The sequence below is a fragment of the Anopheles funestus genome, chromosome 3RL, assembly GCF_943734845.2.
Source record: "Anopheles funestus chromosome 3RL, idAnoFuneDA-416_04, whole genome shotgun sequence".
NCBI classification, from domain to species: Eukaryota; Metazoa; Arthropoda; class Insecta; order Diptera; family Culicidae; genus Anopheles; species Anopheles funestus.
This window is the reverse complement of record NC_064599.1, coordinates 43,531,240-43,556,498: the sequence shown is the minus strand read 5'-3', so window position 1 is coordinate 43,556,498 and position 25,259 is coordinate 43,531,240. Positions and strand designations below refer to the sequence as shown.

Genomic DNA, 25,259 nt, shown 5'->3' with positions numbered 1-25,259 from the left:
TCTCTTTCTCCGCTCTCACAAGCACTCTCGCAGTAGGAAACAAAACTCGAAAACAAATTCATTCTTTTTCGTTGTTCTTGCTATTTTTCATCCATATTCTGGATTAACTTTTTTTATACAATTTAAACCGGCTTTCTTGTACATTTCTTCTACAAAATATCCCAGTTATCGTTGACGAAATAAAACGTTAGCTACATTTCCGATCTAAACACATAACAAATCTCTCTTTCTCCCAAGCTCTGTCATCTCTTCTAACTTTTTCATAAACAATCTCATTGTTTGCAAAAGTCGTGCCCCCGTAAAATTACTGCATTGCGTGAGCAACGCAGCTGGCGTTGTTTATTTTGTACCGTTGTTTTTCTTTTAATGTGTTTTGTGCTTCCCATCTGTATCCACCAGTTATCGGTTCATTTTGTCTCGAAAGTGCCAGAATACATCCAACAAGGAGATAGAGAAAAAATGAAATAATCAGGACATTACCCGTTGCATACTCAGACCGAACCGGTTTTTGGTGTGTACTGCGGGTACGTAATCGACAAAATAAGCCGAACCAGCCATCGAACATCGTCGCTCCCTAGGGAAGAAAGTAGGAATGATACGGTTGGTAAAAAGAAGACTGTCCCAATAAAAATCAGTTCCCCAGATTGACTCCCACATCATTCGCCAACAGCGCTGGAAATCAGCAGCATACGGTGCAAGCAACGTAGAGAGTAATTCCAACTGTTTAAGGTTCGTCAACCAAACGGGGCACCACAACTAGTCTTTAGCAGTTTCTACCAACAGTTAAGGAGGGAGTGATTGAGAAGTGAAAGTTTGTGATTTAGTTCCGCCCTTTACTTGTCCGCAGTCTATTTTGCTCAAGGCTACTGCCTATGTACTAAAACGAATTAGTTTGCAAATCGCTTCCTTGCCGATACGATCAACAATAAATCTTTCATCTCATCTGCATTCCTTTCAGCTTTCAGCGCATCAAGAGAAGCACAATGAATCCGGTACGATTCATTGCGATCACCCTGATAGGACTGTTTTGCTACATCGAAGCGGTCCACTGCCAAACGTAAGTAGTTTATGGGCTGACAGTATGTAGAATTCCACGCTGCTTCATACCGTATAGCTGGTAACACTGCTCTATAATGCAATTAAAAGGATTAGAAGCAGACACTTACCACAAACGGCGGTTTTGGCCTGTTACAATCACTTGAAAAGCTGATAGTACTGTGCTGCTATCAGAACATTGAAGTCCCATTATTTTGCCAACGTTGTGTAAGATATGAATTTTGCTCAGAAATGGTTTCTGATAGGCACGCTATTGTTAGGAGTTGCTATCATTGTGGCCGTTACGCTTGCATTACCGAAACGATCAATCTCCCGGGAAAGGTATACCGTGAGGAAGAATGAGAACATATTTCCATATTTATTGTTTTTTTTTGCTTTCTATCTTTCCTCTACAGCCAAGCCGTTTGGGGCTATGAGTGTGTGAACGATCGATGCGTTAAAAAGGCAATATCTGAATCGTCCTTTCCACCGGAGAAAGCCATCAGTCTTCCGGCCTGTCGTCTTTTCTGCGGTAACGGTGCAGGGTTGCTGTGGCCACAGCCCTCGGGCGAACTACAGGTAGGCAACGAGCTAGCTCACATCGACCCAGACCAAGTGTGGTTCGAATGGGATGAAAAGTTCCACGACCTGGTTAATCTCTGGGAGACAAACAAGGAACGGTTCCGGAAGCAGCTGAAAACGAGAGCACAGGATAATGCGCTTAAAAGTGGTGGAAAAGCAGTGCGTATCAAAATTAACGTGGCACATGATTCACTCACGCTAAACTACAAAACTGATGAAAGCTACAAGCTAACGATTGGGTCGGGCACGAATGGCGAGCTGTTGGCAACTATAGTGGCGAACACATTCTTCGGTGCAAGACATGGTCTGGAAACATTGTCTCAGTTTGTACTGTACGATAACATACGAAATGAGCTGCAGATGGTTACCACGGCGAACGTATCCGATGCTCCGGCATTTCCTCATCGTGGACTGGCGCTCGATACTTCCCGGAACTTTATCGATCTGTTGTCGCTCCGTCGGACGATCGATGGTATGGCCATGGTAAAGCTAAACGTGTTCCACTGGCATATAACGGACTCGCAAAGTTTTCCACTAGTAATAACGTCGCGTCCATCGTTACACAGCTACGGAGCGTACAGTTCGCGTGATGTGTACACGGCGGAAGATGTGCAGCAACTGGTGCAATATGCACTCGAGCGCGGGATCCGTGTTATACCGGAACTCGATGCACCGGCACATGTGGGCGAGGGTTGGGAGAAGCTCGGTGTGACGGCATGCTTCAACTATCAGCCTTGGGAGAATTACTGCGTTGAGCCACCGTGTGGTCAGCTAGATCCTACCCAGGACGCCCTGTACAACATCCTGGAGGATGTTTACCGTGAGATGAACCTCATGTTTAACCGTTCCGATGTGTTCCACATGGGAGGTGATGAAGTTTCGATTCGTTGCTGGAACGCTACGACACGCATTCAGAACTGGATGAATGAGCAGGAATGGGGTCTACAGGAGGCAGACTTTATGAAGCTGTGGAATTACTTCCAAACGGAGGCGTTGAACCGGCTGGATAAAACGCTACCCGAAGGTGATAAGCGACCGATCATCATGTGGACGAGCAAGCTTACCGAATCGCCCTACCTCGAGCAGTATCTTAACAAGGACCGATACATCATACAGGTGTGGACCACGGGCAATGATAGCAAGGTGAGCAATCTGCTAGAGAAAGGCTACCGTTTGATCATGTCGAACTATGACGCACTCTATCTGGACTGTGGCTTTGCCGGATGGGTTACGGATGGTAGCAACTGGTGTGCCCCATACATCGGCTGGCAGAAGGTGTACAACAACGATTTGATGGCTATTGGTGGACCTTACGCACAGCAGATACTCGGTGGAGAAGCCGCGCTCTGGACGGAACAATCGGACAGCCATACGTTAGATAATCGTTTGTGGCCCAGGCTAAGCGCTCACGCAGAACGGCTCTGGAGTAATCCGCGATCCAGCTGGCAAATGGCGGAATCGCGCATGCTCTTACATCGTGAACGATTGATCGAGGAAGGAATTGCAGCAAACAGCATTCAGCCGAAATGGTGCCTACAAAATGAAGGCAACTGTCCGATCGGTGGCGATGGTGGTCGTTCATAAGGGACAAGCGGTGAACGTGTTGCTAGCGCCCACATCCGAACCAAACAGAGCGATTCATCGACAGAAATGGTAGATCCATTTATTACACGTTCGAATTTCAGCTTCCATAGGCTTTAACCGCTGTTGATTTGTTATTTTCGAATTAATATGTTAATAAAACGAACGGTTGGTTTGAGTATATATATAAATAAATGATACTTGTTTATTGTTTACACTTATTTGTTCGGGTAGATTAGTTTGGGGGAAGGGGAATATATTTTTTTTACATAAAAGAGCGACTCATCATTTTTATTTTCTTTTTGTGTAGCATTCTCTCGCTGCAGCTCCACTCCGGCCGGGATCACACAAATCAGCACGTACGATTCGTACGATTGCTTTCTAGCGATAAGACATTCGAGGACATACTTATCATGAAGCTGCTTTAAAACGTAATCAAAACATCGGTCTTTGTCTTACCATGTCAAATGTAAGCCATGTCGGAACTATGCGGTCGAAACAGTTTTAATTCGAAATCACCATTAAATTACGCCGACCGTTGGAGGTTTTAAGGGGATCATTAAGTAAAATACGGTTTACCCAGTCGTTGATGGTATGATGAATTACGAATATAGTACTAAGAGCGGTCCGAACATAGGCCACCCTAGTAGCCATTTAGATATTCGTTCTCCGACGGTGGACCAAACTTGTAAATCAAGGACGATAAGAAAATGAAAATATTGTGCATGAGAAGTACGTATCCCGGGTATTTGTCGGTCTGTGATTCGTTGACCGCAAACTCGGCAATCATGATCCAGATGGCAGCAATGATCGAGGTAAAGCCGAGCACAAATCCAGCGAACAGAAATACTTTAATGCCACTATTGCCCAGCACACCGCCAGTATAAGCCCCTTCGGCGTGTAGCTAATGAGGAAAGTAAAAAAACAAAAACAATTCGTAATAATGATCGTATGCTTAACGCGAGCAATAGGGGCACATACCATATCGTTTGATATAGCATTCACCATGATGAAGCTTATCGTCGCTAGTATACCGCAGATGTAGTAGGAAAAGTTGAACGATTTCGGATAAACTGATGCCGTATCGATGATGATCCACCATCCGGAGAAGAACTGTTTGTTGGAAGAATGGTAGCAGCGGTGTCAGTATTAATCGAATTATGATAATGTGTCATTCACAGCAGGAAAAACTTACCAGCAGGGATGCCACCACCGTCGCAAGGATGGTTCTCCGTGGAATAGTTTCGAACCAGTAGGACTGCCGAAAACGATCCAGTATCGACATTGTGCCGAGTTTTGTTTCAGTTGGTGTCTGCTGATAAAAGTGAAGTGTGCGATAATACTCTTCTCACCGTAATAAGCCGTATGGGGACTTGATTATAAACCAAACGGCGATGGAATTAAGGAAGCGTGCAGACCAAACTTTTCGAGAAATTGTTATGTTTTCTGTGGTTTTTGTTCTTTCTTTTCAGCTTCGATGATTTATGTTTTATTGACAAGTAAATAAGCCAATTATAAAAGACAGCTGTCAGAGTGCATACGAGTTTGACCAGTTTAGCCGATCGTTTTCCCGTTGTCTAAAGGAGAAATTAAAAATAGGAGGATTCTGTTTCATAAAAATCGGGTTTTTACATGAAAGCTTGTGTATAAGTACAACAACCTGAACAGCAACCGTAAGTTACGAAAATGCTTGTAAGCCCTTTGTAGTTGTAACAGAAAGTGAAGTTAAAAAACCTACAAACCAAAAGAGCAGTTGTCCATCAAACATCCTAGTGAAAATACTATATAATTCGTCAGAAAGAAACATGTATTTAAGAAAAAAATAAAACATTAGGTATGATGTGTATTAACTCCGATCTAACTTTAATATAAAATTTTATAAACACCAACTTTAAATTAAAATTATCACATTGTATATACTTGTTTCTAGTTTAAACCAACTCGACTAGTTTCATATTTGGCGCATTCGTCTTGCTGCTAAACGTATTTGTCAAAACATGGTGAACCACGTGCGGAATAATGTTTACAAGGCCAAGAAACACAGCGTAAGGAAGCGCAGGAGTGTTACTGTCCTGAAACGGTGATTTAATCCATATCCCTCGCCTTGTTGCATCGCGTAAATGATGAGTACTTAAAGCGATAAATACCATAGCGATAAAAAGGGTTAATTTAATGTCTGCAAAGCGCTTGGCAAGTATTAACAACAAAAAAGTAGCTAGACATATGGCAGAATTATGTAGAAATGGTCTTCGATCAAGATGGGTAGCATCCTAAAAATAAAATAGAAAGAAAGAATTACTCTGCAGGTTGATAAGAGATCATTGCCTGCAATCTAGTCCTAATTACCTGTAAGCTGAACGATCTTGCCTCGATAAAATGATCCAGATCAATAAATGACGATACAATGAGAGCAACAAAGAGCAACAAACAGTATTCTTGGTGAGAAACTTGGTATTTCAAACTATGAAGAGTGATTTCTGCAACAACACAGCCGATGAAAGCATGCGTGGCGTTGTCAATGCAAGCCCGTAAAAGTGCCGATTTCTGCACATATTCCGTAAGTTTATCACCGAAGACGCAAACACAACACAAAATTACATGCTTAAAAAACAACAAAGCTTTAAAATTCATTGGAAGTAATAGTTTTCGAGCAAAATAGCGGAATGCTTTTTAGAAGTTGCAACAGCTCTGGTGCACATTGATTCAACGCGGTTGCATATGTTTACCAATAAATGATCACCACAGATGCCTACCAGGACTGCAGATCGTGACATTTTGTGAAAGTGATATTCTTATAGTTTGTTAAATAAATTAAAAAATTGATAATTTGATAACTCTTATAGAACTAATAAGCAAATATTTTACCAATTTATCAGCATTATTTTAAAATATAAAGTGAATATTTTTCCCCTTCAGAAACGTTTCACCATCAACGTCAAGCGCATCACAGTGGGTATTCTTCAATTAAATATTGGTCAAATATATATCCGCGCATTTTTTGTGTTTTGAACCAACAGTTACACCTTGCCGATTTTTTATTGTGTGTATGATTGTTTATTTAAATGTATTGATCATTAATTAAGATAGAATTTCCACAAAATTTTTAACGATTAGGTGTTATCAGGGGATGTTGGAATAGATTTTCCTCAACTTTGGAGCTAAACCTTCGATTTGTGCGATTCAGTATTAACCAAATCAATGCTGGTTTATTCAGCTGTTAATCGCTTGTAATTTGTACGTTGTTTAAAATAAGATTTTCCCTTACTTCACATGCCGCATTTCATCGGTAACCAAAAATAAACACGCTGCAATCGTGTCTCAAGCTGATGACGAACTAAAAATAGTTGCCCGATCGGTCAGGGAGGCAATAAACCCTTCGCCCCTGTTATCCGTTTCAACAGTGTGAATCCATACCGAAAACGTCTTCCCTTCGTTTGTGAAGGGTCTGAAAATCGATGAATCCACTCTACAAAGCGTATACACATCCTGGTCTGTTTTCGGTTTGGCGCGAAATCTACGATCGTCAGTTTCATCAATGATCTACGCAGGTCTCACACAAAACTTAGCAGTTGTTGCACATCAGCATCTCGGTCATGGGATGTCGAGCACACCGTACCTGCTGTTTGCCACGAAATAAGTAGTTAAAAATCAATTTAACGGCAGTCGGCCGTTGCCATCGAACTCCAACGGTCGGGTGTGGGTCGTGGCCATGGAGCAACCTTGATGCGGGACTCGTTCAGAAATACACTTGTTTACGACGACAATTTCCTTTGGTGTATCATTATCTTGTTGATGTTCGGTTGGTGGGACCATCGCGAAGAAAGGCCGATAGTGATCGACACACATTCCCACATTTTCCGTTTTTCCAAACTTTTCACTGTTTTGGTTCAGCTCTTGGATAGTGGGGGACATTCTGCGACTTACTAATCTATGCTAATGGTCTCTATGGTAAAGATGAAGGTAACCTGTTAGGAGTTGCGGGTAGGAGAGAACATCTTTTTCATTTATGGTCTGTTGAAAGGATAGATGAACCATTTGGTTAAAAATGAAATTCCAAACCAAGCTGAGGAGGGAAGTAAAGCAGAAAGTGGCAAGGGGTAATTAATTATTTATGAATACCATGTGTGTAATATTTTACCAAGCAAATTCGGGAGGGAAGAAATTATTGTTGGGTAATCTGTAGCTCGAACAAACGGTTCGAGAACAGTGCAAAAAACCAGGAGAGCGAATTTATACATTTTTAGCAAACTGTGTATCAGATTCTATGTAACATGTTTGTCTTAGTACGATGTACGAGTAAACGTAGCTTTTTTATGATTAAGCGGTAGATGTTGTAATAACTGTGTTAATTAATACTATTTGTTAAGCACGTCGCCTTCTCAGTATAAGTGCAAAATTTAAAAAAAAAATCAATTTTTTAAAAAATTGATCAAAAGTTATTTCAAAAGTTCAAAAGTTTGTTGAACATTAAACAAAACATAATAACAAAATCAGTAAATGGCTTAAAATTACAAGTAAGAAACAAACTATTTACATCACAATTATAAAAATAACTACCTCAGATTTAAACAAAAATAAAAGAAGGGATAACGATGAGAGGAAACAATAAGTAATATGAGGAGTAAAACAGAAGGAATAACCATGCGCGTTAATAACAATAAAGAGATGTTGTTTATTTTCAAAACGCTTTGGATTCTTGTTACATTTGATTCTGAAAAAGGGGAGTCTCTGCACCAATTTTGACTTCTGGTATCTTATGCTGGAATACGACACCAGCATCAGCAAGAGTTTAAAGAGGCTTAAGTATACTAGCATTCGTATCATCGAGGCGTTGATATGCTCGGCTTAAACGCTGAGCTATCTAGACTGCAGTGGAGACAGCGCGAGTCCTCCAATGTGTGTCCAACGCGTTTCCTAGCGTCTCACATGATTCGTGCTGCTTGGATACAGGGATGATGCCGCTGTATCTCATGATACTTGAGGATGCGCGGTGCAATCATCGATGCCGAGAGTAAGGCTGCGAATATCGGTCTGCAAATAAAATGAAAGGTGAACTTTCGCTTCAACTATGGCAACAAGAGTGGGAAGAATCCGTATCGCAAGAGTAGAAACTTCGATACTGATTAGAACTGGGCTGGATGCTCAACGACAAACTGGGGAACCGCTTCATTACAACTCGTGGTCTCATTAGCCCTGTCACTAGCTAGTTGTGATTTGAAGCTAAGACTCCTGATTACCTTAACTGAGTTCTCATAGCGAGAGTTTGCTGGTTACCTGCTCCTCAGACAAGTGAAACGTTCGCGATCCCCTGTAGGCTTTCTTCAGAGATGATGCTACGGAGTTTTAAATCTATTTGGGAGAACAGAGTAATATCTATGCTGGAACTGCCATAATGGCACCAGTAGTAGGTTGCATCTATGTAGGCTCATCTTCGAGTTTAGTTCTAAATGAGACAAATCACGGGTCTTCACTCAAAACCTGTTTCAATCTGGGCCAAATGCTTAAATGGAATTTTGAGATCGTATAAGTTCGCGATCGCACACTGCAGTGGAATCATCGAGTTTGTAAGAGTCTGTTAAGTCAGTCGTACTCATTAATTCTTTAATTTGTTGTTCCAAGTTACGATCATTTGAAGATGCGCTTTCGTCGAATTGCAATCAATTATGCACTATTTTTTATTAAAAATAGACCATTAAAACGCGTCCTTTTGTGTTTTCTTGTGCATCATGTAGTTGGCATCGATTTCTAGGAAATGCTTGATCGTGTAACAGAACCAACTAACCAAAGAATCGCTTTCATTACTCTTACCGATCGTTGTTCGTTATCGTAGTCCCTTCGAGAGTGAGATTGATTAATTTCCTTGGCGCCCTTTGAAATCGCAAACAATATCTCCCTGCTTTTTGGCAGCTTGTGTCTCGCGCCAGTTTCTAATTCCTTTTGCATTTTCTCACGATCGCAACGACGATAACAATAGGTAGTAGCACAAGGCGCCACTTTTGTTTTCGCTAAGAGCGAAGAAAAGTATTGTTGCTATGCAAGGAAGTTAATGTGTCTGCGTGTGATGGTCAGCACAGATGATATCCCTATGCACAGCAGCGAAGCTGACCGACATTTGTTCGTGGTAAATAGCGAATTGGTTTCTCTGCCTTTGCTTGTCATTCGACTTGAGGGGATTGGAATGTGTGTGTGTGTGTGTATGATGGTTATATATTGATTTGTTCGTTTTTTACAAAAAAAAACAAAACAATAAGAACGGACAACGACAGCGTTTGGTGACGATGCCATATTGTCACGAGCTTCATCACCTTGCCGTGCCGTATCCGCTTTTATGTCTCGGTTCATTTTGCACTTGCTGTCACGTTACTGAAAAGCCTCAGGTACAAATAATCCACACGTTAAACTGCTTGTTAACATTTCCTAGTTTTCCCTTTTTTCCACTTTGTCATGCCGCAAAATGGCACTCGAATGTCAGCCGCGCTCTGTTTTGAGGGGCGTATTTGCGTTTTCCAATCGGATGCTCTCTTCCTATTCAAACTGTCAACATCCGTCTGCCAGCACGCGAACTGATCGGCGGCAAAAGACTCTGTCGAGAGAGAGAGAGAAAAAAAAGTTCTGTGACCGTCAAACATTTCAAACATTATTTTCCCGCGTTTAGGAAATGTTTAATAATAATGCGCGAGCACCAGTTACGAACCGACCACAATAGACATTCGAACCGTTGTTGTTGAGCGGCCACCAAGTACGATGCTGGTAGTGGTACCGAGTTTCGAGGCAATCGTTTCCAATTTTTTGAACCGATTTTCACGGTTTCGAAGACAACCGGCTTCACTGTTGTTCACCGTGCCACGGGAGCCATATCGATCGGGAATCGTTCGGGAAGCGTAAGGAAAGATCATTCTTCGATCGTGTAATTGATCTTTATCGTCGCACCAAGTGTAAAGTGTGCCAGAAACGTGTTTAAGAGTGTGGGCAAAATTTTGCGATCGTGTCATTAGTTGCTGTACGTGAACTTTTCCACAAAGATTTAAAAACAGCATCATTCAATACGGCGCATCAAGGAAACAGTACACCGAATGAAGTAATATGCTTATTATAAGAATGGAGCTATATGTATGCGATTGAAAAGTGGTGAAAATATTATCATCCGAATGATTCAGTGTGTTTCTGTAATATTAATACAGCTTCTAATACCATAGTGCTTTACCTTCACAGGCATCAATCCATCCAACGGTGTGATGAAATGTAACAAATAACAATAAAGTAAACATTTCATATAAATTGCATTCTAGGTATGCAATACAATAGTTTTGTAACGAGACTTCAACGTGCGTAAAACGTGCGTAAACTTCAATGTGTGTTATTCGCACTTAACAAGTGTCAATTCAAAAAGCATTTTACATATTCATCCTGCACTATAACTATATAGCAACAAATATCACTTATGCCATTCTTTTCTTTTATTCGTTTGTGTTATTGCATTGAAAGATGTGCATGAATTATACAGTAAATAATCGAATAAGTGTGAAGTTTGTTACAATAGACCATTCACGCATGTCCTGTTTTTATTCCTGGTGCATCGTTTAGTTGGCATCAATTGCTACACTTGATCGTATTGATCGTCTACCAAAAATAAATGACAAACAACAATCGCTTGCATTACTATTACCCACCAAAGTTCGTTTTCAAAGTCCAATCGAGAGTGAGATCAATCCACTTTCTTAGTGCCCTTTGAAGTCACAAAAAAACTTTGCTTTAGCATCCCAAATATTTGTATTATTATCAATACAACAACCTATATTAATATTAACACCAATGTCTTTAGATAATAGCAGGTTTTTGTTTGCGCAACTGAAACTGCATGAAATCGATATCAATTTCATGTCTGTTCTCCGTTCCATTGTCGTGTTCACTATGCTGGGCATATTTAGTTTTTTAATGTAACACGATATTATATTTACTGTAGCTATGTTTTTAGGAAACTTTTGCAAATTTGCCATTTGTTGTAAAAAAAACCAAGCAAACTTCATCGAAATCTAAAATGTCTCTGAGTGAATATACTAATATTAAATACTTATCCTGCCGGATTTTGACATTTTTAAATCATGCAAAATGGTGGACGTTTAAATTTAATCGAGCAAATTTTAAATTAAAAATTTGAGAAAGAAACAAAATTCGACTTAAAAACTCTAGTTACAATAACTAATAAGGAATAATCATTTAAAAGTTTCTGAATATGAGTTCATAAGTTTTTAATGTAATCCTGAGTACCGATTTGCAAGACGTTGTTTTCGAAGAATCCTGAGTACCGATTTGGAAGACGTAATTTTCGAAGAAATCATTAAACTCTTTGGGCTGTGGATTTCTAAATTTGAGGGATTTTATTTTGAAATTTCCGCCTATTATTCTCGAAAACTTAACCTTTAAGAACATACCAATTATTTTGTTGACAGTTAGCTCTCTTTAGTCTATGCAATCGTTGAGGAAAATTATTGTATAAACAACAAAGAGATATAAGATTAGATATTGTTTATTCCAAAAATAAACCACTTCTAGAAAAAATAAAATTCATTCTAAAATAAAAAAAAAACTCTTAACCATTAACAACTAACATAAACACTTCAATTTTAATGCTTCGGTATATATCAGTATCTCTTAATAAAGGTGTAAATATTTTTGCACTACAAAAGAAATACTATATTCAGCGTGTGCAAACTACACCTTGCATCGTGCGTCCATTTCCATGATATAGGAGCACGAAAAGTATGTGGAAAATGTTTTTCCACCATCTTGCTCCGACAACTTCAAAGGCATGAATTCCACAACAAATGTCACATTGCAGAATTGATTTACTTTTTGGTTGTAACTTTTTGGTCACAAGGTACGTCCGACTTTGTCCACTAGAAACACAGCGGCGGAAATGAACGTTTACCGGCTGAACGATGAAAGAGGACATTTGACGAGTTTGTGGGCGAAAAAAAAATCTTTCTTTTACGGAACACACTCACATATAAAAATAAAAATATTAAATTTGAACCAGGTGAAATACTCGTCTTCTTCGTGAGGACAGATGTATATAAGGCAGTACAGTAATATCATTTTGCATTGAGCTTGAGGTTTTGGGATTATCAACAGGAACAGTTTTTCCTGATGGAATTTATATCTTCAGGAGATTTAATTTTTGTTTGTTAAAACAATGCCATTGGAAAAGGGTTAAAAAACCTTTTAAATTAGAATTGGTTTGTAGAAAAGCATGGTATACGGTTCATTCATCAGGTTTATTTTTCACTCCCCTTCTTTAGTTAAGCAAACTTATCATTTCAAATATTCATACAAAACAGTATAATTATTTTATAAAGATTTTTATATTTTGTTTCATAATTTATTCTTTCACAACAATAAAATTTTCATAGCTCAGTTTAGTGTTGTGTCACAGTTGTGTCACATAGGTTAGTAACGACCGGCATCGTAGCGGAAGCATGCTAATCTCACTTTGTCCTCAACACACAGACACATTCATATAGATAATCACGTAGCACCTGTACTTGCACATTAGTTTGAGTGACAAACACCGATCCTGCCGGTGGGCAAACACGTTTAGCAAGCATCCGAACCGTTCGCATCTCTTTCGTGCACTCGAATTTCTTTTTTGGGCTATTCTTAGAAGGTCAGTCAAACGATGGTCTAAACGACAAGTGGGAAAACGGGAAACAGTGGCCACCCTTGCCCCGAGGCGTACCAAAACACACTACGTACCGTACCGTTCGGCACACTCGTGTGCGTGCCGTAGTAGTCGCACCCTCCCAGCATCCCACGGGGGAAAAAAATTCAACGCGATTTCTCGGGATATCCGGACCGAAACGAGTCCGAGTGAGCCCTAATCGTTCCGGGCCTGTCGAGGTAGGCGGGAAATTGGGAAAATGTCAGTTGTTTGACGAGTGATACGCGAAGCAGAAGCCGTTTTGAACCGTAATCGGTATCGGTGCCGATACGCGTGCCAGCACACCAGTACCGTACCGTGTTTGCTAGTGATCGTGCGATCATATTCTCACCGGTGCGTTTTATCTGCACCAGCGAAACAACATCCCATCTCTTCGGCCACCCGGTGACAGACGCGATGAAAACGATCCGCGACACCGAGTTTTTGATTGCGTGAAATTTGTGGCGTCTGGGCGAAAGTTTAAACATAAAAAAATAACCTCGTGTCTGCATCGTATCAAAGTGATGGTAAAAGTCGAAAAATAAAACCACCCCACGTATTCTAGTGGTCACCGGTTGGCAGCTCGTATGCCTTTGTTAGGGACATACGGCAGGGACGAACCACTGACTAGCTAAACCGTTGCGAGGAGCTTCATGCGTAAAAATTCGTGCATCATCGTGTACTTTGAAGGCTCGCAGAGCGTAGACCGTTCGAAGCAGTGTTACGGAAAGCCTTGAATCGTACGGTGGGTTTGTCTTAACGGCGCGCGATTGAATTTTAAACAGTAACTATCGTTTGGAAGACGATAACACTTCGTTAAGTGTGGTGAATTGAGAAGTAGCTTTATCTTACTTACGATCTTTTTTACACTGTCCATGGAGGTCGTGTACGTGTTAACCTGGCAGGTTGGTTGCTAGTATCAGTGCAGGGCGCGTGCGCGATCGTTTGAAGTGACATTTTGTGTGAGTTTAGAAACAGTTTAACTGCCGCACAGGTGTTGCAGTTCGTCGGAAAACGTTCCTAGTGATTTATGCTAAAGGAAATGAACAACAAAGAAGAATAGACATAATGCTTATAAAGGTCTGACTCACAGTACCTTCTTGATGGTGAAAATTCAATAGTGTGAAAGTGTACGTGTGTTAATGTAAAGAAAGAATAAGAAAAGGAAAAAGAACAGAACAGAAACACAAAAATAATTTATTAGTTTTCTATCTAATTATCGTGATCGAATGAGTGGATTCTACAGTCAAATTAAGGTAAAGTTGTTTACAACGATGCCATTTATTTACATGTTATGCTGTGTGAAATTAATTTAAATATTACAAAACAAATCATACATCCCCTAGTGAATGGAGCAATGTTTCTGAATGACATTATTACGACATTTTGGTTTGGGGAAAATCTAATAGATCGTTCATTCAACTGTACAAAGGTGCATTTTATGGCGCGCCCAGCTGTTGAAATTACGCTATTTCTTCGTTTGCGTCCCGGATCGGTTATTGATGCGATTTATAGTTCTGGCCTTTTGCTTTTACTGAACAGCTGCTCCAACTGCCACTTTAATGTGGTAAAGTACATGTGTGAATGACTGAGAGGAATTTAATTTTTCATGTTTCGTAGCCGTCGAAAAATGAGAAGATAGTTTTCTTTTTTATGTGAGGATAGTTATGAAGAGACGTTGATTTTGTAATCAATTTAAAAAAACTAACGAAATCAATCTAATAATGCGCAGATTACTTGCAAATTTCTAGTCCCCAGTTACCAATCCTGCTAATAACTTCAAATGGTAATGCGCAAAAGTGATTCTGATTCACACTACAGTTCAGCCTTATAACCTGAATTTATCAAAACCATTGCGAAATAAACAAAGGAGCGAGTTTGTGTCGCATGAACAGGAATTGTTTTAATCCACTCATGTCCGCTGACGGTACGAAAAAACGTTTGAAAAAAATAGAACAAAACTTGCAAGAAAAAGCGCGAGATAAAAACTAAAAGTCAAAAACGGTTCTTCGTCTTAAGAGAGGCAGGAAAACCGCGTGATACTGTCCGATCGCAACGATCAGCTGTAAACAATAACAACCGCGTTGCTTTGCGCGAGAGGGGAACAAACGGCGCACGGGGCTAACAAGAGAGCTAAAGATACTCGCGACTTACTATTATTAGCAGCATAGTTTACACCACACTTCCACCTACGAAACTATTGCCTTCCTTAGTCCGCCATACATTTGAGAGTGTATTGGGTGGGAAAATAAGGAATTAGTTTATGTATGCGATACTCACTACGAGCCGTCCGTTGCGCGTTGAGTAGGTTAGTTGAGACGAGACGCTTCACTTCCTCGAACTTGATCGTTTCTTTTTTCACGCCATTACAGCTGTGTATTTGCAACAAGTGCAAATGCAATGGTTCAGATTGCATTCGCCACCATGTTGCGGTTCTAAGGAACGGTTCAAAAATAACATCATCAGCAGGTTTGGCCACCGGTTTCGGCGCTACAAGCAGTTTCAATTTTTTATTAACACAAAGCAGGTCAAATATTTTTGATGCAATTATGATGCATCGTTTTTATCCAATTTTTCAACTGCGTTCTATTATCAAGTCGTCGCATTTCATATTTAAATGTTTTGCATTTTTTTAGTATTAGGTTTACATTAATTTGTTTCGTTTTTAACGTTTGGTAAATAATATTTGTTTAACGGTTTCGTATTAAATATTTGATTTTTAATACAAGATTTTCTGTATTTTGCTTCAATAATCTGATTGCAGATCTGATCTGATTTACATATCTGATAATTTTAATTAATTGTTATAAATAATTTTATTATACATTTTTATTTTGACTATATTTATACATTAAACATTTATTAAAAAAGAATTGCAAAATAAAATTAATAAATAAACTTAATTCATGAACTGATCAAAATTGTAACCAACCGTATGCAACAAGTGACACCAACAGATTACTGTTCCTTTCCTTCATCACCACTCCCGCCAAGAGTATTTCAATTTCACTCTCAACCGATGAGAAGAGTAAAAACCAAAAAAAAACAATCGCTAAATGTGTGACCTACCTTTTTCTCAGCGCACAATCCTCTGCACCACCACCAAAGCATCCCTCTACGACACTCAGTGACACTTCTTTTCGCTTGAGCGGGCTGCTATTTTTGGGCAGGGCCAGAAGGATCACCATCTAGTGAACGGGTGAGATGCCGGTTCCACTTACTGTAACGCTTCGTAACGGTTCCGTGCGGCCTGTGTATCGACCCATTCGGGATGGGTTATGAATCTGTTTTCCATCCGATGAGACTCGTCGAAGGATGGGCGAAAGTGAAGGTGGGAAAGCGTTCGTTGTACGCGACGGCATGCACCCGAATGCATTGACAACACTGCCCGGTCGATGGGCGGCGTGGGCTGGGCCCCGTGTCACAAACCAGTGTCATCTTTCGTGCGGGCTTGATCGGGTGATCGTGTGCCTAAGTGGACGCTGCCATTTTCTTGATATCTTTTCCGTTTATTTTTGTTTGTTGCTGTTTGTTTTTTTATTATCGTTTGTACGGATAATTGGTTAACGATCGTTCGGTTTGAAGTTTTACCGTACCGTCTAAATACCGTACGCGAGCGTTTAGTGTGGTGATATTTCAATTTTTCACGTGTGTTAATTGGCGAATAAATTTTTGAATAGTTTTTTCATCCCACTTGCTCAGACCGCGGGAAATCATGAGTGATTTCAGTGAGATAGAAGATGCTGCAAAGGTGAGAGAGCGTATGCACATTCATTGGGTGCTGTGAATCAACAATGAATGTACCACTGAGTTATTTTTATCTACTTAAGCACAAGCAAAAGAATGTGGATTCAACGTTATATGCCAAAAATGTGTTATAAGTAAATAAAAAGAAGATAAAATATTTCCGTTAAAACATTCCTTAATAAAATGTGATGTGGAAAACTCTTTTTTTTGTTTTGTTAAATGCAACACAACTGTTCCAAGTGTACAATCAGCAATAGTTGATAACGATACTGTGAAAGTTAAATCACCAAAGGGCATAACGATCGTTTGAAAGTTAAAGTTTCGTAGATGTTCGGAGTGTTTCTTTGCAATTAAATTTTGCTGCTACTGCTGAGAAGCAAACTAAACCGGACCTAACGTCGACTACTAGTTATCGATGTACAATTACGTTCTGCCGGCAGCTATCACGTGCCGTACAACATTCAACGAATAGAATGGGGAAAAAACTTTGATAAAACTTTAAGAAATCCTCACTCTGAGTTTTGCTTCTTTTTCCAAGGAATAATATTTTACTAAAAGGGATCGATATTTTGAAGCTTTTTGCTTGAAGATAGCATTTGTCTGTCGCTATCTAGTGAAAGATGTATACTATCGTGGCGTTCCAACTATTCTAGATGCACTGTAGCGTCATCCTTGGTGAATACTTTCCTTTTCCGTATACTACAACTAACAGGCACCAAAACCGAACAGAGAAGGTTAATTGTATAAGTGCGCTAAGTTCAAGGAAGTCGTAAATAACCCTTTCCGCTCAGTGCCATAGCGAAACAGTTGCAAGTAGTGAATTATCTTTCTTTCACGTTCCTATCGTGTGTCTATCCTTTTTCGATAGTTCCATTCGAGCGGTTCCGTTTGTGGACGGTGCAAACCGGAAACAAACCAGAAATGGCAATGGCCTCGTGAATCATGAACGCCACCAGGCGCCTCCATCGGTTTTCGTCATCACCATTAGAGGGGAGCGCAAACCACAGGCAAACGTTGCCATTGCCAGTTGCACATTAATCTTTGTAAACTAATTATACCCAGCACTGTTTTCTTCTCACTTCCGAAGCAATACATTCCAATCATGTCAGTTAGGAATGAAATACGATTAAACTATTACTCTTGCCACGCGAATGGGTCGTCAGTTTATTATGCTTAATTACGTTGCTGATAGCTCAACTGGTGCTAAAGTGTTACCGGAAGCAGTTCCATGGTCAAAAGGGAAACATTATTGAGACACGACACGGTGGTTGAATATTGCCAAAATGTATTACAATTGCATCGTGAATCTGTAAATTACACTAATAAATGATGCATATTATTAACAACATTTTAACAATATTCTTTTTATATTCATTCCCTCACAGATGCTGGGCGCTGCAATCATAGGACGGCGTAAAGTAAGTAACCAACCTAAGCCATAGAAACGTTCGCCTCTTTTATTAACCTTTCGCTTGTGATACATCCTCCATCTCAAGGAGTGCATCACCTTACCGGCAACAATGTAGTTGAAAGGTTGATTTACTTCCTTGCCATACTAGCGCTAACTGATCCTTCTCTTGCTCTTTTCCTTTTCTACCCCGCACGCCCAGAGCTCAGTTGCTAAAGGAAAAACTTTCACCGAGGAGGAAATCAAGGGTAAGTACAATGAGAACGGAAACTACCACCATCGATTGGATCACCAGTTGGATCGATTTCAACTCGCCTCCGTCGTGTATCGAACGCCAACGTGAAGCACATTTCGTGCTAATGGCTCTCGGTGTCATCCAATCGGCGAGACACTGCTGGGTGTCGCCGTCGCGCTCGGAACATCATCATCATCATCATCGTCGTCATTACACGCGACGGGAAAAGGTCGTTTATGCGCTTTTAGTTGTTATTTCTGTCATTATATTTATTGTTTTATGCACCATCATGTGACCACAATAACACTAAACGTTAAAATGTATCGAAGTATTGCTTAATTTTAAGTAGCGAACCACACACGTGTGCTCATTGTTGCTCCTTTACTAAAGTGTACTATACAGGGAAAGCATACTAAATGTTTAAAACTGTTTAAGCAGAAAGCATCTGTTAAAATGTCTCTTAAAATGCTGATGGTTTAATCCACAAAACCAAATATTCCTTAAAAGACCTCTATTAAAAGGACAATGTCCCAATGCGACGAGTAAATTGTTTTATTTTTATTAGTTTTGTAACACACGAACCTACCTTGACTCTACGGTCAAGGAATGTCAGCTATGTGTATTATTTTGGTCAAAATTGACCGACGAAGACGATCTTTCAGAACACTCCTGTCAATCAATCTCATTGTGGCGGTTGATAGGTTGTATGCATGAGTATCCCGTTGCGGTCAAGGTTACACCAAAAGCGTTTCAATTTCGAAACACTAATACCACAAGTTCTTCTTATGGGTGTGGCTTCCTTCATGGTTGGTGGCATTAAAATAAAAAAAAAAAACAATTTTTGAAAAGTATTACATATTGTAGTTTTCTTACACAGTTCATTTGATTTACGAATTTTTAAAATGTACTGTTGATTAAGACAAAGGAACAACGTTAAACTTCCATAGCTCATTTTCAACCGTTTTGCTCAAATAGGCTGGGTTTATTCTACCTTCCGCCTTTTTGGCAACATCTCCACATCACTTAGCTAACACAAACAGTAAATGGCAATCAAGAAATAAGTTTACGAGAACGATCCAACTGCAGTCTCGTGATGCAGCGGTTGCACATCTTGACACAGCGCTTGTTAAGCATTGACAAAACGGATTGCATTTTATCCGGCCAATGTTCCGGATGGTTTGCAGGTGTCCCATTTCCGTCGGTTCGGTCGGTTATTTTTTGGCAATCGCAGCACACTCTCATCACCGCAGCTTTGCAACCAACGAAGACAGGGACTAGGCGAATTTGTTTGCACATTTTATTTCACGGTCAACGGCCCCAGACGGTAACGACCAAACGACCCGTTGTCGACCAGCACGAAGTCTGGTGAGGAAAATCTGCCGTCAGTACGACTGATTGCCGTTTCATCGCCGGTTTATGACAAGTTTGCCACGAGTGAAGCCTGATTAATTAGCATTATCGTTTCCCTTACACGGTACTTGGGTCTTGTAAAGACAGTTTAGTTGATTGCAACATCGTCTTGCGCGGGAATATATGAAACCCAATACATTCCAATACAACTAATTTCCCCGAAGGATAAAGCGCGAGGTGTCACCGAATGCAAGGTGATGAAAGGTATCGAGGAACATTGGACTGTTGATGTTGATGTTGATTTCGGTCTGTTCGCCTTGGTTTGCATAATTGATAATATTTGCCAGGCGTGCTGACAGTGACAACGCCATTTCTATGTTAATTTCTTCGGTGAGGTGTGATGAAAATTGCGCTCAAAATTCATTACACCAAGTTTATGGCGGATGGGTGAGCTATGGCAGTGTTCCGAGAGCATCCCGCGGAACCGCGGAAGATGTGTTGATGTGTTGAAGATTTGGGTTTTATTATTTACACCAGTTTAGTGCCGCTGCGATAATTGATTTTAAGTACATTACACGATCCTTATGTAAGGTTGAGCAAGTGCCGTATTACATGTGCAAGTTTTTACATGGTCTTGTTTTGTGCACACTGTTAAATTAAACATATCTTACCAAATTATGCTAACCTAACATTTATAATCTTGCGAAATTATTCTATTACGGCTTTAAAATACCCGTACAATTAATATTCCAAACTATCAAACCCACAACTACTTCCTTCCATTAGCAATAACTCAATATGTGGTTGGCTGTACTAATTTTACTTGATGTACACTAAATCTACATGACGGCTACTTCTGATCCATACTGTTGCAGACGGTAGGTAAGATAAGACATTTAATTTATTCATGTACCAGATGCGAAACTAACGATTTTCGGTCTGCATTATTGATGATTCCGGCAAAACTATTTCCTCATCGAACACCAGTTCCATTAGCCCAGGGTTATATTTTGTCTGCGACACAAAGAATGGGTTCGGTAGTATCAAGCCAAAACAGTTGCAGAAAGATACGATATAGCTTTACATGACCTTTATGTGTAAAAAAGTAGTACCTGGTATGTGTATGTAAGAGGTAAATTACAACAGTGTGACTAAATGGATATTTTATTATTCCTATATTTATTCCTTAATAACATATAGCACTGACAAAAACAATCTGCGAAAAGAGACGCCAAAGGTCTGCGTAGTTATCAAATAAACTATTGAAGTTGGACAAAAGGTTGCAAACATTACAGAGGAAACAAACATTCTTACACACATTAATTTTATTATTTTGTTTCAATAACGGGAAGCAAGTAAATTTTTTTCGATGTCGTATTTCTACATTTTGTTTTCAGTTTAACCAAAACATGTTTGTATTCATGTTTAATTGTGTTACCTTGTAAAGATTGATGAATTTTATGTAAAAAAATAAAAGGTCCTTTATACCATTTTACAATAATTTTCAAGAATCTTTAAGAATCTATAAGAATGTATAATTGAATTTTGGGGAAGCCCGGTGGTATATGTGTTAAACGGCGCCAACTCCACACGACAGGATCGGGTATCAAATCGCATCTTGACCTTCCACCGTAGCAAAGACTGACTATCCGGCTAAGTGGTAAACCAAGTAAAGTAAGCCAACAAGTCTAGTAGTCTAGTAAATGGCCAGCGTGACATAAGAGGTTAAGCTAGCATAAGGAGCAGCCAAGGAGGAATAAAGCCTTTCTTTAAGTTTACGTATTTTTATTAGTAAAACGGTTTGTCAGTACGTGAAAAACGAAGGTAATGGAAGGAAGAATGTCCCATCGTATTGGTTACTATTTGATTTTCACCGATTTGGTTTCGAAGGTGCGAGCATTGACGTGTTGCAGAATTACATTGTCAAGCTAAGCTGGTCATTTTTATTCAATAACTCATAGTAGTTTATAGCGATCTGTTCCCACCAGTTTAAAATGTTGCTTTTTAATGCAACGAATTTTTTATGTTTTCAATGTGCCGTACTTAAGAAATAGATATTACCCATATTGATGTGTAATTTGTAATGTATATTTTTGCCACAATTTGATTTCTGCCCTTTTGGATAGGCCAAAATGAAACGCCTTTTTATAACATGCCTTTCTCTTACATGTTTTTTCAAAAGATTATCCTACCCTGGTAGCTGCTGGTTCTATTTGCAATCACATTTTATGTACTGCGCCAAACACTCAAACACGTACACTCTTAAAAATGACAGGTTCTCGTGTAAGATCGTTACAGGTTAAGCTGGTAACTTAAATCACGTACTGACGAGTCTTTTGCAACGTGCCTAGTGTGATAGAGCCGTTGCGGACTGTCGCAGCAGCAACAGGCAACTCGTTGAAAGGCTACAGTTCGCTACGGAAGATTGGAAAATACCCCTGTGACTCGTGAAGCGGTCGTAAAACGATAATCTCTTGCGAAAGTCAAGGAAGCGAGAAGGTCAACACGGTGGAGCACCCCAACAATACGATTCGATAGTGCTACAAAATTTCAATCTAGCCGGCATCTACTTGGACTTGCGGCGGAACTGAACTTCTGTAGATGCCGTTTACCGTATTTGGTGTTACGCTTGCTCCTTACACTTTTGATTTATGGTGAAACGTGCTGCGAGCTTGTAAGGATTATTGTGAACACTCGCTAGCTTGATACAAAAAAACAGACATATAGCAAACAAATACTGCTTGTGCGAAGAAAGTTACGGCATGAACATTGCCCTCTTTGGAGACCACATCTCGTGCAATGTACGATTGCTCTTGACCTTTACCAGTGTGTGCAAAGTGTCACATCGTACAAACACAGAAGTGCCTCTGCCGGTGGGGAAACAGCTTTCAGCAAACGGCTTCCGTTGGTGTATACTGTTTCGATAATGTAATCACGTGTTCGGTTGCGCATGTAATGTACACGAGGCTGCAGACGAGTGAAAGCTTTCCCCTAAAGTGAAAGACGATCGAGCATTTTTGGGATGCAAGCGTTCAGCAAATGGTTCCGTTTATTGATAGCCATTACGGCAATTCAGTTATGTGGAGTTTTTACGAACGAAAGCTCATTTTATTGACTTTCGTTTACCGATGTGCAGACGCTCCTGCAGGCACAACAATGACACCAATGCGAGAAATAGTAAGTAGAAGTAAAAACTAATAAAAACTACATGAAATTGAATATGTAAGTTCGTTTTCGAAATAGAGCATGGGTTGATATACTGTATACAAAAAAGTTCCCATTAATTTGAAGAAGAAAAATAGGACATTTTATACTACTCTTTTGCTTAAATAATTTCAAAAAAGTTAAATTTGGATAAGATTAGTCTTGCTGAATCGCAATACTATTCGTGTTTTAGTCTGCGGCTTTGCTTATTCTTGAGTTTCATTTTTGTACAGAGAGACTATTATTGACACTAGAAAAAATAAATAAAAAACTATCATAGACATTTATCGTGATTTGCTTGAAGCATCATATTTGTGTTCGTAACATCATCCTTTCCATTTATCTCCTCTCTAATGCTACAGCATTTCAAGCAGAAGGCTTGACCATCGAAATGGATTTTTCTACTGCTATTGGCATTTATCCTTTTCCACCGAACCTTTGTTGTTCTTCCGGATCATTGGAATGCCGTTGGCGGGTACGGTAAGCGAAAAAGGGAACCAAAAATCCTTACGCTCCCAGTGATTGCATCCCGAAACCGGAGATATGGAAAAGGGCAAAAATCACTCATCACCACCAATGAGATCGTGTCCAGTGGGATTGGTATGGCGCTTGCCAGCCTTTCCGGTTCCTTACATTCCTACCAACCAGTATGCCATGCTGTTGAGTTCGAGTACCGCGCGTACCATTTATCAGAGTGATTTATGAGAGTTGATTTGATTTGATATTTATGAGCTGCCGTTGGCCATTGGTCGAGTGATCAGAATCAGATAGAAAACCCATAGCTAGCATGGTTTTTGTATATTTTTTGTCGATTTCTACGTTGCGGTTTGCTACGGCCATGCGACGTGTGTTATTAGCTGGACATTTTCGCTCTATGAAGAGCTATCCTTTTTTCACCATCGAACAGAAGAGAGGTATTAATCATGTTCGTTTGCGTAGCACATAAAATGATTCCTAATGATTGTGTTGAAAGATAGTGGAAAGGAACGTTTATTGTACAACAATACTGACCCTATAAGGACGTTCATGTCATGTATCACGATTGATATTTCCACTATGCTAATGACGTTGAAGTAATTCTTCAGCAAAAGTAATGCCTGAAGTGAATTCAACTTCGAGGTATTGAAAAACAAAAAGAAATTCTCTACCCTGCTAGTCGTTAAACCGCTTCTGCAGTTTCTTTTAAAAATGCAAAAACAAAAACAAAGAGAAACATTGCAGAATGGAAGCTCATTTCTGCCGATGCGGATAAGGATTCCTTCATTTCCGGCCAACGTTCGTTTTGTTCCAGTGCACTTTCTTTCGCTTAAGAACGGTCGAGATATTGTTCCAGTGCTATTGAGTATGAAAATTGGTGAAGCAAACTATGCTTTGAATCTATTTTTCTTTATCAAAATAAGGATCGTTAGTTGGCCCCAAGGTTGAAAGAAACAACTAACAAGAAAAAAACAAGGCTATGCCAAACTACAATAGCAATTATTTTCTCCTTTTTTATCGTTTATACTACATTGGACTGCATCTGATGTTGAACTAGCTTTTTCGTTTTTTATCAATTGTGTATCGTTTTGAAAGTACATCACCTGAAAATAACAATTTAGAGTGGTTTTTATTATACTCTTTTCTTGGAGCTTATCGTTAAGTAGTAAAATCAATTCATAAACTGATTCCAATCAAAACAACACTTTAATTTCAAATTAAAAATGTAATTATATCTTCGCCGGCCATTCCAGCAACTCACTTCTTCTTCTTCTTGGCTTAACGACCTTACAGGTCACGCCGGCCATTTCTGGCTTACTAGACTTATTTTACCACGTAGCCGGATAGTCAGTCCTTGCTACGGGGGAACGGTCCGGATTGGATTTGAACCCGGTCCGGCCGTGTGGACTGGCGCCGTTTATCACATGCACCACCGGACCGCCCCAGCAACTCACTATCAGGTCTATAAACAAAAAACCTATAATCAATGATGAACATACTGTTTATATGTATGTAATCTATATATTTGTATACAATTACGGTGGATTAGACAATTCCAAACTAATGATTTTGAAGTGAGAATCAAAGGCTACGACCGATAAATGTTTGAAGATTTAAACAGAATTTTTTTTGCATAAATACTTGAACGGTGGAAATGTTGTGTGGCTAGCCTGGTCCTTGGCCTTACCTTGAAAGTTTAAATGGGTAACGATCTCTGCACAATAAACTTTTAAAACTGCCTCAAAAACTGTTTCATGTACGTGGATGATAACCTGGTTTCATATAACGCTGTAAATATTGATGATACAGTTTGTCTAACGATAACATCTTTTCTTTCACACAATTCGTGAACGAAAGAAATACATTTAAAAAGTTTATTAACTATATTGTACGGTACCAACATTGTTTTTAACAGCATTATAAGAAGTTAATTTGGTATACAC

The 25,259-nt window shown here is 39.6% G+C and overlaps 4 protein-coding genes across 12 annotated transcripts in view; 2 read left to right on the top strand and 2 right to left on the bottom strand.

The window, feature by feature from the left end:
* The first annotated feature begins 17 nt into the window (after nt 1–17).
* Nucleotides 18–3,393, top strand: LOC125769209 (chitooligosaccharidolytic beta-N-acetylglucosaminidase). Of its 5 annotated transcripts, none has more exons than XM_049437778.1 (4): nt 18–604; nt 671–729; nt 959–1,057; nt 1,452–3,393. In XM_049437778.1, exons 1-4 carry the CDS (start codon nt 593–595, stop codon nt 3,199–3,201), a joined length of 1,920 nt encoding a protein of 639 aa, XP_049293735.1. In that variant the 5' UTR covers nt 18–592; the 3' UTR covers nt 3,202–3,393. The 5 variants fall into 5 exon arrangements, with proteins under 5 accessions (XP_049293735.1, XP_049293736.1, XP_049293738.1 ...); XM_049437781.1 differs by having other exon boundaries at nt 19–600; XM_049437779.1 differs by lacking the exon at nt 671–729 and having other exon boundaries at nt 18–600.
* LOC125769232 (transmembrane protein 50A) lies at nt 3,372–4,719 on the bottom strand. Its single transcript, XM_049437816.1, has 3 exons — nt 4,394–4,719; nt 4,180–4,311; nt 3,372–4,102 (listed from the first exon to the last, which is right to left on the bottom strand). The coding sequence occupies exons 1-3, from the start codon at nt 4,481–4,483 to the stop codon at nt 3,842–3,844; spliced, it is 483 nt and encodes a 160-aa protein (XP_049293773.1). The 5' UTR covers nt 4,484–4,719; the 3' UTR covers nt 3,372–3,841.
* Nucleotides 4,720–4,987: 268 nt separating this feature from the next.
* Nucleotides 4,988–6,374, bottom strand: LOC125769231 (transmembrane protein 267). Its single transcript, XM_049437815.1, has 2 exons — nt 5,545–6,374; nt 4,988–5,468 (listed from the first exon to the last, which is right to left on the bottom strand). Exons 1-2 carry the CDS (start codon nt 5,827–5,829, stop codon nt 5,130–5,132), a joined length of 624 nt encoding a protein of 207 aa, XP_049293772.1. The 5' UTR covers nt 5,830–6,374; the 3' UTR covers nt 4,988–5,129.
* A 3,691-nt stretch (nt 6,375–10,065) lies between these two features.
* LOC125769222 (calcium-binding protein E63-1) overlaps nt 10,066–25,259 on the top strand; it is a 66,345-nt gene continuing 51,151 nt past the window's right edge. For 2 of the 5 annotated variants that reach the window (XM_049437798.1, XM_049437797.1), the window contains exons 1-2: nt 18,022–18,060; nt 18,253–18,298. Coding sequence is in view for 3 of the 5 variants with exons in the window: in XM_049437799.1 (XP_049293756.1) it covers nt 16,611–16,646; nt 18,028–18,060; nt 18,253–18,298 (115 nt within the window). In the remaining 2 variants the exon portion in view is untranslated. Of the gene's footprint in view, nt 10,277–13,263; nt 14,152–16,301; nt 16,647–18,021; nt 18,061–18,252; nt 18,299–25,259 lie in introns of those variants that run through there. The other 3 variants (XM_049437801.1, XM_049437800.1, XM_049437799.1) reach the window with 3 other exon arrangements.

Excerpts from the sequence above, each read along its gene's own strand:
- LOC125769231 (XM_049437815.1), bottom strand. The coding sequence starts at position 5,829 with ATGAATTTTAAAGCTTTGTTGTTTTTTAAGCATGTAATTTTGTGTTGT. Across the intron at positions 5,469-5,544 it reads CAAGATCGTTCAGCTTACAG|GATGCTACCCATCTTGATCG; the intron begins GTAATTAGGACT and ends TTTTATTTTTAG.
- LOC125769209 (XM_049437778.1), top strand. Across the intron at positions 730-958 it reads AGTAATTCCAACTGTTTAAG|CTTTCAGCGCATCAAGAGAA; the intron begins GTTCGTCAACCA and ends CATTCCTTTCAG. Across the intron at positions 1,058-1,451 it reads GAAGCGGTCCACTGCCAAAC|CCAAGCCGTTTGGGGCTATG; the intron begins GTAAGTAGTTTA and ends TTTCCTCTACAG.
- LOC125769232 (XM_049437816.1), bottom strand. The coding sequence starts at position 4,483 with ATGTCGATACTGGATCGTTTTCGGCAGTCCTACTGGTTCGAAACTATT. Across the intron at positions 4,312-4,393 it reads CGGTGGTGGCATCCCTGCTG|TTCTTCTCCGGATGGTGGAT; the intron begins GTAAGTTTTTCC and ends TCCAACAAACAG. Across the intron at positions 4,103-4,179 it reads ATGCTATATCAAACGATATG|CTACACGCCGAAGGGGCTTA; the intron begins GTATGTGCCCCT and ends TTTCCTCATTAG.